General features: G+C 36.7%; 1 protein-coding gene across 1 annotated transcript; it reads right to left on the bottom strand.

Moving 5' to 3' along the window:
- Positions 1-4,752: 4,752 nt before the first annotated feature.
- Positions 4,753-10,444, bottom strand: LOC145785881 (tolloid-like protein 1). The gene is made up of 5 exons (XM_082597584.1): positions 10,357-10,444; positions 9,682-9,829; positions 6,978-7,159; positions 5,989-6,137; positions 4,753-5,865 (listed from the first exon to the last, which is right to left on the bottom strand). The coding sequence occupies exons 2-5, from the start codon at positions 9,806-9,808 to the stop codon at positions 5,862-5,864; spliced, it is 462 nt and encodes a 153-aa protein (XP_082453710.1). The 5' UTR covers positions 9,809-9,829; positions 10,357-10,444; the 3' UTR covers positions 4,753-5,861.
- Positions 10,445-12,334: the final 1,890 nt, after the last annotated feature.

The following is a 12,334-nucleotide window of genomic DNA, read 5'->3' as shown; positions in this document are numbered from 1 at the left end:
GAATGATCGATTTCTGGGAACCACTCAAAGCGCATTTTCTTTCGCTGAAACATCCACCAAGAATATTGTAGGATTTCTTTAAATCAGAAGAGTCACTGATCAATGATCATCCTATCATTCCTCCACAGCGCTTTATTGCTCTTCAATAAACCACTGTTACTCCTGCAAACGTTAACTGCATCTGCATTGTTTCCAGAACTGGCAAAGATAATTGAATTTTTCAAGATTAAAATATTGCAACGCCACTATTCATGGCTTTTCAGAGCAACAACAGACGAACTACTAAGAGCAGTCGATGAAGTGCATGCTACGGTTCTCAAAGCGAGCTTCCAAGAGTTCTACACCATTATTTTGGAATATATCAACAAGTGGTATCGATTTGAGAAGCATCCAACCCACATCAACTGGATCTTGCTGAAAGATCAAGCAATCGAGTACGAGGAAGTCAAGGGGTTGGCGAAGCAAGTTGATCCACTAATGGCAATTAAAGATGAGCTGTTCGATGGGATCTCGGCTGTTAACGCTCTGCTCAAGAAGATTCCAGATGATGTGTTCAGAAAGGATGAACCTGAGATCAAGTGGATGAAGATCTTTACCAGAAACAACTCTTTTCCGCTGCTCTACATGCTGGTTAGCATCATTTTCTTCTTTCCGGGCAGCAATGAGTTTGTACAAAGAGTGTTCTCTCTTGGTTCGGTGCAGTGGACCAAGGAAAGGAACAAACTTAGTGAAATGACAGTCAAATCCCAGCTACAAGTAATGGTAAACCTAGACCTGAGCTGCCGTGAGATCCATGAAGCAATTTCTAATCACGAGGAAGTGCTGGAGCAGATTGTTTCTGGCAAAAAGAACGGAATGTGATATGACACGGCTCGTATAAATACAAAGTATGTCCAAAAACGTTTTTTAAATGCTAACCTAATTTTTTGGTTGTCCTTATTTTTGGGTCCATGTCGATGGCAACCCTGCTAGGCTACACCTGCTCAAAGAGAAGGTTTACACGAAGATCAACAAACACAATGCAAAAAATATTTTTCTGGATGTCCATTTGTATTGCATTGCAGGGAGATTGCTAGATTACAGGATTTAAGAACGACGTCTTCTGCCAAATGATGCAGGTAAACGATAAATAGTCTACTGAAGAGTTATTTCTTTGGAGTTGGGCCTGGAGAGTATTTGAAATTTTTCTACAATGTTAAAGAACAATATTTAAAAAAAAAATTTATTTCCAAAACTTTTAGGTCTAAACTGGCAAATTTTTATATGCGTTTGTTTCCAGTTTAAAACGAAATCAAACTTTGTTTGACACGGAAGATATACAGTAGTCAATCATAAATAAATGTAGAATTTGTCAACTGAAAATGTTTTTTCTGCTTATTAAATTGCAGATGTTTTATGAAGAGGCCGTAAAATAAATCAATAGTTTTTTTTTCAAGTCTAAACCTTAAACCATTTGACCAGGTTAACACTCACAATAGTATTTCAAAATTTTTTTTTAATATAATTTATGTTGTAGAACCGGTTTTCTTCCTATAGGATTCATCAGCACAACTGGATCGAAACGAAAAAATTACAGAAGATTACTATCAGCACAACTAGCCCAAAAAAACGCAAATTTACATGTTAAATAAAAAAAAAATAAAAAAGAGGCCGTAAAACCTAATAAGCGTATTGAGGTTTACAAATTGGGTTTTTAGGCTTCTGAAATCCTTTTCCGACCCATGAGTCGAGACCCTGAAAGCAACTGAAGGCTACATACAGGCGCGGATTTATGGGGGGGCCCAGGGGTCCCGGGCCCCCTCCGAAATTTTGTGAAAAATTGTATGTTGCCGTATCAAATGGTTTGATATGCTTCTAAACAGCTGATATTAGTCCCTCGGCATCACAATTGATGAAAATGGTTGTTTTAATGTCTATTTTCTAGCATATCGTATATGTCGTAGTATCATTGTTCATATCTGTTTAGCTTTTTCTTTCTTTTTAATTGATTTTCAAATTTTCTGGCCCCCCCCCCCCCCCCCGAAAAAAACTCTTAGATTCGCGCCTGGCTACATAGATTTGTAGAATGGTCTCATTGGAAGCTGTGCTCTTTCGCCTTGTTTTATTGCGCACGGCACAAGCAACATTGTAAAACATCAATCATTGATTCTGCATCAGTGCACAATTGATAAAAAGTGTAACACTTTTGATGGAAGGATTGGTATGTGAAGCTGTAAACCTAACCGCCAACAACAAAGTTTGTCATAATGTTGCTGGATGAAGTCTAGTTAAGGGTCTGATTCTGTTCATATTTTCGTCTTGTAAAACTTGCTATGTAAGCTGTAAACTTTTCTCTTGGGTATGTGATGGATTTGCAGCCCCTTGAAACTTGCAAAGTTATCGGTTATTAGTTACAAACTGCATTCATTTCACAGTTTCAAATTTCCGGCACTCTATGAAAACATACTTGCACAGACTAGACAAGTCTTGCAAAACTTTAAAAACAAGACTGATTGCAATAAATAACTGAATCACCACTGAATCTATTAGAATTAAACTATACTGAGGCTACCTATCGGTTGCCTTGTACAAAACAAGACTGCACGCTTGATAGATTTTTATTAAACTTTAAGATACGCAGTATTTTTTAATTTGAGTTTAATGAATTTTCTATCAAATACTTCGTTTTCAGAAATGTGTAATTTTCTGGACTAAACAGACTTGTTCAAAGTGAAATTCCCGTTTAACTTTATACTTCGCTTCGCCTAATAAGCTATGCTTTCTGCTCTAATCTTACAATAGTTTTATTCTTTTTCCAACGTTTTTCAAACTGAAACACCGGCGACTTTTTTCAAGTTTATGAAATTTTCTTTTCAAAGCACAAGCCTTCAAGAAGCCGTGCTTCAAGTTTGAGTTGGCGCTCGCAACCTTGACAAGCCGGACCAGACGAACTGATTACTGAGCTGGACCTGGAGAAAAAAAAATTAGTCCCCGTTCCACTAGAAAAATATTGCCTTTTCTACCTTTTTCTCATGCACAGTGCACAGTAGGCTATTTCGAGTTTGGATCTATTGTCTCTTGTGCTTTTTGTTGTAAATTAATTTTTAAAACAACGGTAGGCCTACTGTTAAACTTGCAGAGGTGGTGGGTTATAAAACAGTTTATTTGCCTTGCAGTGGTTGCTATCACTTTTGTTGCAAATGAAAGTTGACCTACACAGTACACACGTTTGACTTAAGTTCAACGTAGTTTGGATAGTACGCAGCAGGCTAATGTTAGTTTGGTTTCGATCGTCTGACAAAATGGATTTTTATTCAATCAATCCCAAATTTGAGTAGGCTATTTCAAAGTCAGAGTTTAATTTCAAACTCCTCCTTTTCTATTGCTTGCTTTACCTCAAATTTTTGTTCATCTATTTCAAATTTGTGCACCGCATTACAAAGTTTTTCTATACAGTACCACTGATTTTGAACGTAGATAGATAACTTCCTAATATTTATAGTAATGTCATCCTTGAATCTGTCATCCTTGAATAATGCCATCCTTGAATCATCCTATTTATAGTAATGTCATCCTTAATGTCATCCTCCGATTTGATTGAATGAATCTTTATCCTCGGACTGGGAAAGCTTCTTGCAGAGCTTAATCCTGGCAGTTCGCATACTTGTAGAGGCTTAGAATCACGGACGCAGGCTCGGTCACCGAGATTGACAGAGTGAAGTTTCCCATTGTTGAAGTCTTGTTGCCTGGGAATTATTTCATCCATTAGATGCCGCTGAATGGAGAGCAATGGAAAATGGAACAGTCAATGGAAAAAGACATCATGCTTGGTTTGGTCAGCGGAGGAAGAGGAAGGGGGCGCCCAAAAACAAGATGGCTTGACACAATTGTAAATGACAGTGGTAAGGGAGTGCATGACTTAAAGGAGGCTGCGTGGGATCGAGAGATGTGGAGAAAGATGACGTATAGAGTGACCGAGAGTCGTAAAGGACTGAACGGATGAAGAAGAATGGAGAGCAATCCTTAACGTGCGTTGCTCAAGCGCACACCCCGAGAGTCGAACCAGCGCAGCTTGATCTTGAAGCTTCTTCGTTCCAGAAGTCACGGGCTAACCGATTGAGCTATCAAGGCGGACTTAGTTCTAACTTTCTCTAGCAAGTAGAAGCAGTGGCGTAGCCAAGGGGGGGGGGGGGTTTTGGGGGTTACAACCCCCCCCCCCCCCCTTTGGCACGCCTATAACGTCACGATATTGAGAATAATGCTTTCAGTCTAAAAAAAATTGCCTAATTTTAAACAAAATTGCATTAAAAGAGCGAGTTTTGCCAATACCAAACATCTCAGCCAGGAATTAGCAACAAGAAAACATAGAGACTAAGCTTTATTTCCGAAAAATGCCAAAGAAAACTTGATCTTATCCTTTTGCTATGCTACCGGACAGCACCATTCTAAAGGAATATTCGTACCCACATTTTTGTTGAAAATGCTCTCAGAATGCACCAAATTCAAAGTAATTTTTCAAAAATTTCTGGGGGAGGCCCCCCAGACCCCCCGCCGCTGGGTGGTCAAAACCCCCCCTTTCGAAATTCCTGGCTACGCTACTGAGTAGAAGCTACTTCTGTTGTATTAGATCTAACGTATTTTTATCACTCAATAGGTCTATTAATTTAGTTCAGATATTTCTATTTTTGTCAAGTTTGATAAAAGAAGACCTGGTTAGGTCAATACAAATTCAGGTTTGCATACCACATAAATTCAAGAAAGGATTTTGAGAGCACTCATCTCTTGTAGATAGTTTTAAAGGAAAATAAACATACACAAAACACAAAAAAATATAACTACAAATTTAAACAACAAATTGAATTGATTTTTTATGATAAATTATAATAAGTAGTCTGATGACACACTGGAGAACAGCAAAAGTCGAAGAATGAATACTTTATACACGATCTTTTAGTTTTGCAGGGAGAGAGACCTACCAGAGATAGAGACCACTTTCCAGATTATAACCAACCACTAAATAGGTTCCTCAACCTTGCAATGGAGATCAAAACAACATTATCAGGCTGCCTCAAATTGGGAACAAAATTTGCAAATGCAATTCCACATTTTTATTAGCGTTTGTTTTATCAAATGTGTAAAATGTAACAGACTTAGGCTAAATGATTTTGCCCCAATGCTGGGATAAACCACCAAACAATAACTTTTTGCAGTTTAAAATAAAATCAGAAACATAGCTTGTCAATTCTTGCATTAGTTTGAATTTTCGCTTGAAATTGCTGCATGAACTTGAAGCAAGGCCAGATCCCAGAAGTTAACTTTATTGACTTTTGATGGCCTTTTATGTGGGTTGTCAATTGTCAACCTTTTCACTCTCGTTCAACCCTTGCGGAAGATTTCAAAGCAAATTTACGTCCACAAGGTTGAGTCAGATAAAAAGTTTGCATTTTTGTTTCCATGTTTTATATTCTTTTCTTTTAGTAAATTTACCCTTGAAGAACTAAATTTAATCGTAGGAGGTAAATTTCCCTCCGATTTAGCAAACCATGACTATACAGTATACACTCACGGTAATGCGATAAAGCATGTTAGTGGTAGCGGACAAATCATTTGAAAATGAGCGCAACATTTCGAAACCAAATTTTGCAGGTTTTTTTATTCAAGAAATAATTTCTTTAAGATGTGCAATAAATCAATTCTGATATGAAAAACACCTCAACTTCTTTTTATTCAGTCAAGACAGCACAAAGATATATGCAGAAGTCCAATAAACATAATAGAGCATTTTTTTTACATAGCAGTCAAACCAAGATCCTGCTTGGCAAGCTGTAGCCCATGAAAGCAACACTGCAGGAAAAATTATGACCCGTCCGCTTTAGAGTCAATTATCTGAAAAGAATGAAAATCAAGGCATGTTATTGTAAATTAAATTAGAAGTTGATAGATTGGAGAGTAGAAAATCTACTGATCTACTGTACGCTATCTTCAATGAGGAAGTAACTGAAAGCTTACCTAATTAGCCTGTATCTAATTTCAAAGCCTTTACTCTTCTTTTCTGAACTTGTATGATACAATACCTTCACCACCCCCTGCATAGATCCGACCAGGTGATCGGCAACAAATCCTCTGAAAACTTTTCGGGATTTTGATTCATCTGATATCTGTGAACATAAAAGAAAATTTTTGAATTTGATAAAATCATGGCCACCTGGAGATGCGGCCTGATTTGTCACATTTTGCAGATTTTGATTACAGCTACAGCTAGTGTTTGACTGACATTTTCTGATATTTTTTTACTTTTTGCTGTCTCCTAATGATATAAAAGCTTTTTGTTGCCTTGGGAAAGCAATAGTAAATGAGAAAAAGTAAGTTGAAAAACGCTGAATCAGAGTGAATTTACAGTACAAAAAAAATTAACAGTCTGAAAATTAACAGTCTGACTAAAATTAACAGTCTGACAGTCTGACTAAAATCTTCGAAATCAAATTTTCTTTGATTTTCAACATGTGAGGTGAGGAATGAGGATGTTAAAATCTATTGTGTCGTCTGGGGAAAACAATAAACAAAGCGTAAAAATATAATTTTTAGAAAAATTTATTTAAACATTCGCCCAAAGCTAGTAAAATCTGGAAATTTCTGCAAAATGTGACAAATCAGGCCGTATCTTTAGGTAGCCATGATATAATAAATGAATTGCTGCCAAACCAATAAGACCTTGTTGTCTAATGCAAATTTTATGTTATGCATATAATCTACGTAAGTAGCCTACCAGAGAACGGATAAAGAGCAAGTTCGGCCTCATCAACGTAGGTCTGATACTCTGATAGTTTTGAAAGTTCACGTAAATGTTTTGACGTATTTTTGCTCTTTTTATGCTTACAAATGCTTAAGCATTTCAAAACCAATATAACTTATGAATTGGAAATAGAAAACATTGATTAAAATTCCATGACTTTCGGACCGGCTTTCGGATTGACTTTAATTTTAGAAAATTTTCTTACCTCAATATAATCACAGCATGCCTCTGTATCTAAATGCTTGATGAACAGTTCGATGCGGCGATGTTTCGACTTTGGCACAAACTTGTATTCGCAATCAAGATCGCTAGGGCCAGCTTTCGGATACAGTGGTGAATACGAAGAAAGGTAGAATGGATACGACACTTGATAAGTGTACTTACACACTAGAAACATGATATAAATACTTAAAAAAGTAACTTTATCATTTACATAGAAAGCTTGAGAAACGTTTTCGATATAGGGAGGTTCAATCACCCCTTCTTAGTTATTTCCTGGTGAGTATTCTAGTTATCTGCAATTGAACCTTCTAGAATCTGGTACTGTAGCCTACATTAATTAAGCAAAGCAATTAGGGGTAAAGAAAAGTTTGTTGTTGCTTTCTGGGCTATTGTGGATATGAAATCATGATGCACAGAAAAATATTGAGGTGCACCGCAAGGTATTGAGGTGCACACAAAAGAAGTAACCAGAAAGATAGCGACAGCAACATCGAAAGGAAAAAAAATAGAAATTTTCCTGTGGTTAGTCATACGTGAAGTGCTGGTGCATTGCAACTGCTGGGCTGGAGCAACGATAAAGAGAAGAAATAGAAAAGGGAGAGTTTTGTAAATAAATGAATATGTGATCTAACACATCGGACATGTGAATTACAAGTAACTCCGTGTTACTATCAAAAGCTAGCTGATGACAGAACAAAAAGGCATGCCACTAACCCTTACAGTCAAGAAGACACCCGATGCTCTACACTCTACAGACAAGCTTTCCAGTGTTTCGCCACATGGAATGTGCGCCGGAGTTAAAATCGCGCCGGAGTTAAAGTCGCTATGAAACCATTTCGAACCATCGGCAATATTTTATCACTACCAAAAGACCCCACCCCTTTTGACAATAAATGTTGTTTATGAAATTCCGTGTAGTGATTGTGACGCAGTTTATATTGGCCAAACTGAACGTAGTATAAATTCCCGGGTCAAAGAACATCGCAGAGCTCAGTGGCGTAGCCAGAAAAATTTTTGGGGGGGAGCCAAATATTTGATGAATTGCAGAGAACGACAAAATGTTTGATTTAAGACATCACCACCTGATGTGCAGTGGCGCATCCTGGTGGGTTAATCAAGGGAAGCAATAAAGCTGGTGGGGGTTAGAACGTGCCGAAGGCACGCGTATTCTAGGGGGGTCCGGGGGCATGCTCCCCCGGAAAATTTTTGCAAAATTACACTTAAATAATGGATTATAACGCTTTCTGGAAACACTTTCAGGGTAATATTTGTATGAAACTTATTAGCATATAAACAGCTATTAACTTATTAAAGGTAGCTCTTATCTACACACAAACGGGCAAAAACTGCGGCTAAAATTAGAGAACACAAAAAACTCAGCTACACAAAAACCCTACAGAGTAAGCGATTCTGAAATTGCTTCCACAGATTAGTTAAAAGAAGCGTAAATCGCGTAAACTTTGCGCGATTTACGATTTGCAAAATTTATTGGTGTCTTTTTGTGTGTCTAAAACAAGTCCTGGGGGGTGTTAATAGCCAGATGTCTTGGAAAACAATATAAATTTATACAAATTATATTATATTTTCAACAAAGGGTTCAACTTCGGAATCCAAACTTTGAAAATTTGGGGGCCATGGCCCCGTTCGCCCCCCCCTGGCTACGCCTATGGCAGAGCTGTCAAAAATATGGAACATGAAAAGTCAGCCCTTTGTTCACATATGTTAGAAGAGGATCACAAAATTAACTGGTCAGAAACAAAAATTTTGAAAAATGAAAAAAATGAAAGTAATTATTATCAACGCACCACCGCAGAAAGTTGCTTCATCAACATTACATCCAAACCATCCAAACATTGCAATGTACTCAACCGGAACGACGGAAACCTTTTACCAAAACCTTATAAATCATTATTGTCTCGACGTGCAGGCTTCAAGCCTACTTAAACACAGTTGGAACCGTTATTGCAATTTAATTTTGTCTCGAATTTCTAGTGGTCTTCAGTGCTTCGAATTTATGTTTATTGTTGGAAGTTTTTACGTAATTTAACGTCGAAAGTAACCGCACATCATTAGCCAATCTTTAAAAACATTGTGTTCTATTTCTCTTGCCTTCAATCGCACTTTTTCTGTTGGTCGTCACCGCTTCGAATTTTTATGTCTATTGTTGGAAGTTTTTACGTAATTTAACGTGGAAAGTAACCGCTCACACATCATTGGCCAATTTTTAAAATATTGCGTGTTTTATTTTTTCTTGCCTTCAATCGCACTGCAGTATATAACCTGGTGAAATTTTATTTTGTATGTTATTCGCTCTGAGGATGCGCATTGTCATGGTGCGCGAAACGTCAGTGAAGCAATAAACCATCTTGTTTGTTGTTAATTTTACTTTCAATTTCATCAGATGAACGTAGCAACTAGTGCTAGAAACGATAATTGTCCTGATGAACACCCAAACTTTTCAGTATTCTGGAAAGTGTATTCTGGCAGCTCACATTTTGGCGGCTTGATAAAGCTGTCACGTATTGTCATATTTGATTGAAAAGCGGCAGTAAATTAAAACGAATAGCGCAAAGCCTAAAAAATCTAAACATTGATGTAAAAAACCGTGTCCAATGAGATTACTTGCCGCAAAATGACGGCCGTAAGAAAATGCTGTCTCAGGCAAACGCTTAAAAACAACACGCTACCTTCTTTAACTTTTCCAATAAATCCTTTTCCATTTGTGGACGAATCGGAGTGAAAGTATATGCTCATGTAACTTGATGTGGACAGAAATGTTGCTGGGGTTTTGAAATCTCCCGACAATCTTGCCATATGAATATTACCGTCTAAAATCTTCCATCAAATATAAATTAGACTAAATATTGCCAAAGTAGCCATTAGGCTACTGTGCGTTCTTAAATAACGATAAAGAAGCAGTATAAGGTGTCTTTGGATTACCAAAAAAGACTTTGTAAGGATGTCCAAGTCGCATGTTGTTTTGTGTTAGATCGAAACATTCTTAATTTACATATTATCAATTTATTAACTTTTTGACATATGTTCATTGTTCATAGTTAACATTAAGTTACAGTAAGTCAAATAACTACTTTGTAACAACAAGTTAAATTGCTAATACAGACTGTTTTTATACAGCTCTTCCTTTGTTTTTTTATACATGTCCATTTTTATTTTATTTCAGATCTGTATTTTAATGCGCCGGTGTACCATTCAAAACTTCTAAAGTTCCCTTGTTTTGCAATACAAATTTCTGGAATGTTCAAAAAAGCATACGTTTAAACGTATCATCTAAAATAAACTACAGCATAATTTTTGTTGTTGAAGAATGTGATCGGTTAAGCGCAGTGTACTGTATATCCTACTTGAAGAGAGTCACAACATCTTTCAGTTCCGCCAGACAATACTTCAAATTGAACGTGCAAAGACTCCTCCGAATAAACTCTCCAATAGCATCCCAGATTAGCAATGTATCTATTGGGATAGCCAGGAGTACTGATCACGGTTTCATTTTTTGTAGCTATAAAACTTTCACCACAGTTGAAACCTGAAAATACACGTAAGTAAATGGAGTCCTCAAGTCATGTAAGATTGAAAAATATCGAAAGATAAAGTAGCCTTCTCTTTATGCCGTAGAAGCAAAAGTACCTTTAAGTAAAAAATGTTGATCCACCTCTAAAACGTTCAATAGATCAAAGTTATAAAACAAACGAAGAAAAACTTTCATATTTTTTCTAAACCTGTGATGGTTTTGGCTTCAAATGTAGCTTACATATAGCTTATAAAGTACTAGCTGAAGATGTTATTAGATGTACTAGCTGAAGGTGTTAAAGTACTAAAGTAAAGTATTATATGTACTAGCTGAAGATGCTATTACTATAGCGAAATCGATTCTTAATAAATTGCACTAAGAGGTTAGATTGTTGTACAAATGCCAGCATTTGATGAATACAAAATAGCAGTACCATAGCCTATAAAGGATGTCAAATGTAATTGCAATACTGTAGGTTCGTCGCAAAAAGGGTACGAAGCTAAAAGAAGCTAAGCTTGATTAAATTTACAATTCTATAACCTTTTTTAAAAATAGCTGAAAATCCGTTTCGTATAACATCCGTATTTGGTCGAAATCTGACTCGCAAGATTCTTCCCGATGAAGCAAATCCGATGTCAGTTGGAATTGTTCCACTGTATTTTCCAAGAAGTTCATCTCCATCAAAAATCTGTTAGAAGTCACAACAAAAACAATAATTGTAGACTACTGTGAGACTATTAACACACAATCTCTTCGAAAATCCTTCTGAGCCAAAGGAATTCTTGAACAGTTGCAACGTTTCTTAACTTTTGCAAGGGTGCAGTGTCGTAACCCATGTAACATGCTGTAGACTTGGTACATTTTGGTCTCGTATTTTGTGCATTCCATATCTAATTAACAACACTGTGTGGTGCCACAGACAAGACAGTAGACCATGTCGTCCATGACTGCCCAATCCATCAACCACCACATGGAACGCTTGGACTGAAGGCCCTGGATGATGAGACTGTCGAGTGGCTGATGACCTCATGCCCAAACATACAGTCCGGAAGAAGACAGCTCATACGACGAAGAAGAACAACACTAAAGTGTTTCTGTGCATCTTTAACTAAACGAAATTAGACTATCCTATAATTCTATGTATAGATGACTTGATAGCATAGTTTATATACAGTACAGGTAAGTCTATTCAGGCCATGGTCTAATGTGTCTTTGCGGCCAACCTCAACGAAATCGCAGCATCGTTCAGTGTCAAGATATCGAAGTAACAAAATAACTTGATAATTTTTTGGAGCTTTCAAAATCCAATTGCATTCAATTCCACTGGGATAACTTTGAGGATAACCTAGTGAAGTAATTTCTTTGAACTTTTCTTCCGCTTCATAGGAATGGCTGCATAAATTTTGAACTGAAAAATAAAATCAAAAAAAAAAGATGGAAATTACAAAAATATTATATTTCAGCGCTTTATTTAAGGTTCAGATAGAGCAACCTTAACTTTATGTTACTCTGCCTTTGGATTAGTCTACTATTCTGAAGTAAAATGTGGTGGAATTATGAGTGTTTTATAATAGGCCCACAACACACAAACACAAACGTAAAGCAAAATATTTCGTATACGGTACAAGTTCTTGGAACAGCTGACACGAAAATACACATTTTTAGTTTCTAATTAGAAACAAAAACAAAAACAGTTTGATTCAATAGAGATTAAAAATAAGCTTCGAAAAATGTCTTTTAACACATTTGAAGCCAACCAACTATAGCAATGGTAAATGAAGAAATTCATCACAAGTTCTAATTTCCAGTAG

The sequence above is a fragment of the Aplidium turbinatum genome, chromosome 16 (assembly GCF_918807975.1).
Source record: "Aplidium turbinatum chromosome 16, kaAplTurb1.1, whole genome shotgun sequence".
NCBI lineage: Eukaryota > Metazoa > Chordata > Ascidiacea > Aplousobranchia > Polyclinidae > Aplidium > Aplidium turbinatum.
Note: the sequence above shows the minus strand (reverse complement) of the source record. Positions and strands in the feature narration are given on the sequence as shown.

Bases quoted from the DNA above. Each gene is read 5' to 3' on its own strand.
- LOC145785881 (XM_082597584.1), bottom strand. From the start codon at position 9,808: ATGGCAAGATTGTCGGGAGATTTCAAAACCCCAGCAACATTTCTGTCC. The intron at 7,160-9,681 runs GTAGCGTGTTGT...TCATGTTTCTAG, and splicing joins TATTGGAAAAGTTAAAGAAG to TGTGTAAGTACACTTATCAA. The intron at 6,138-6,977 runs GTAAGAAAATTT...TTATGTTCACAG, and splicing joins CATGCTGTGATTATATTGAG to ATATCAGATGAATCAAAATC.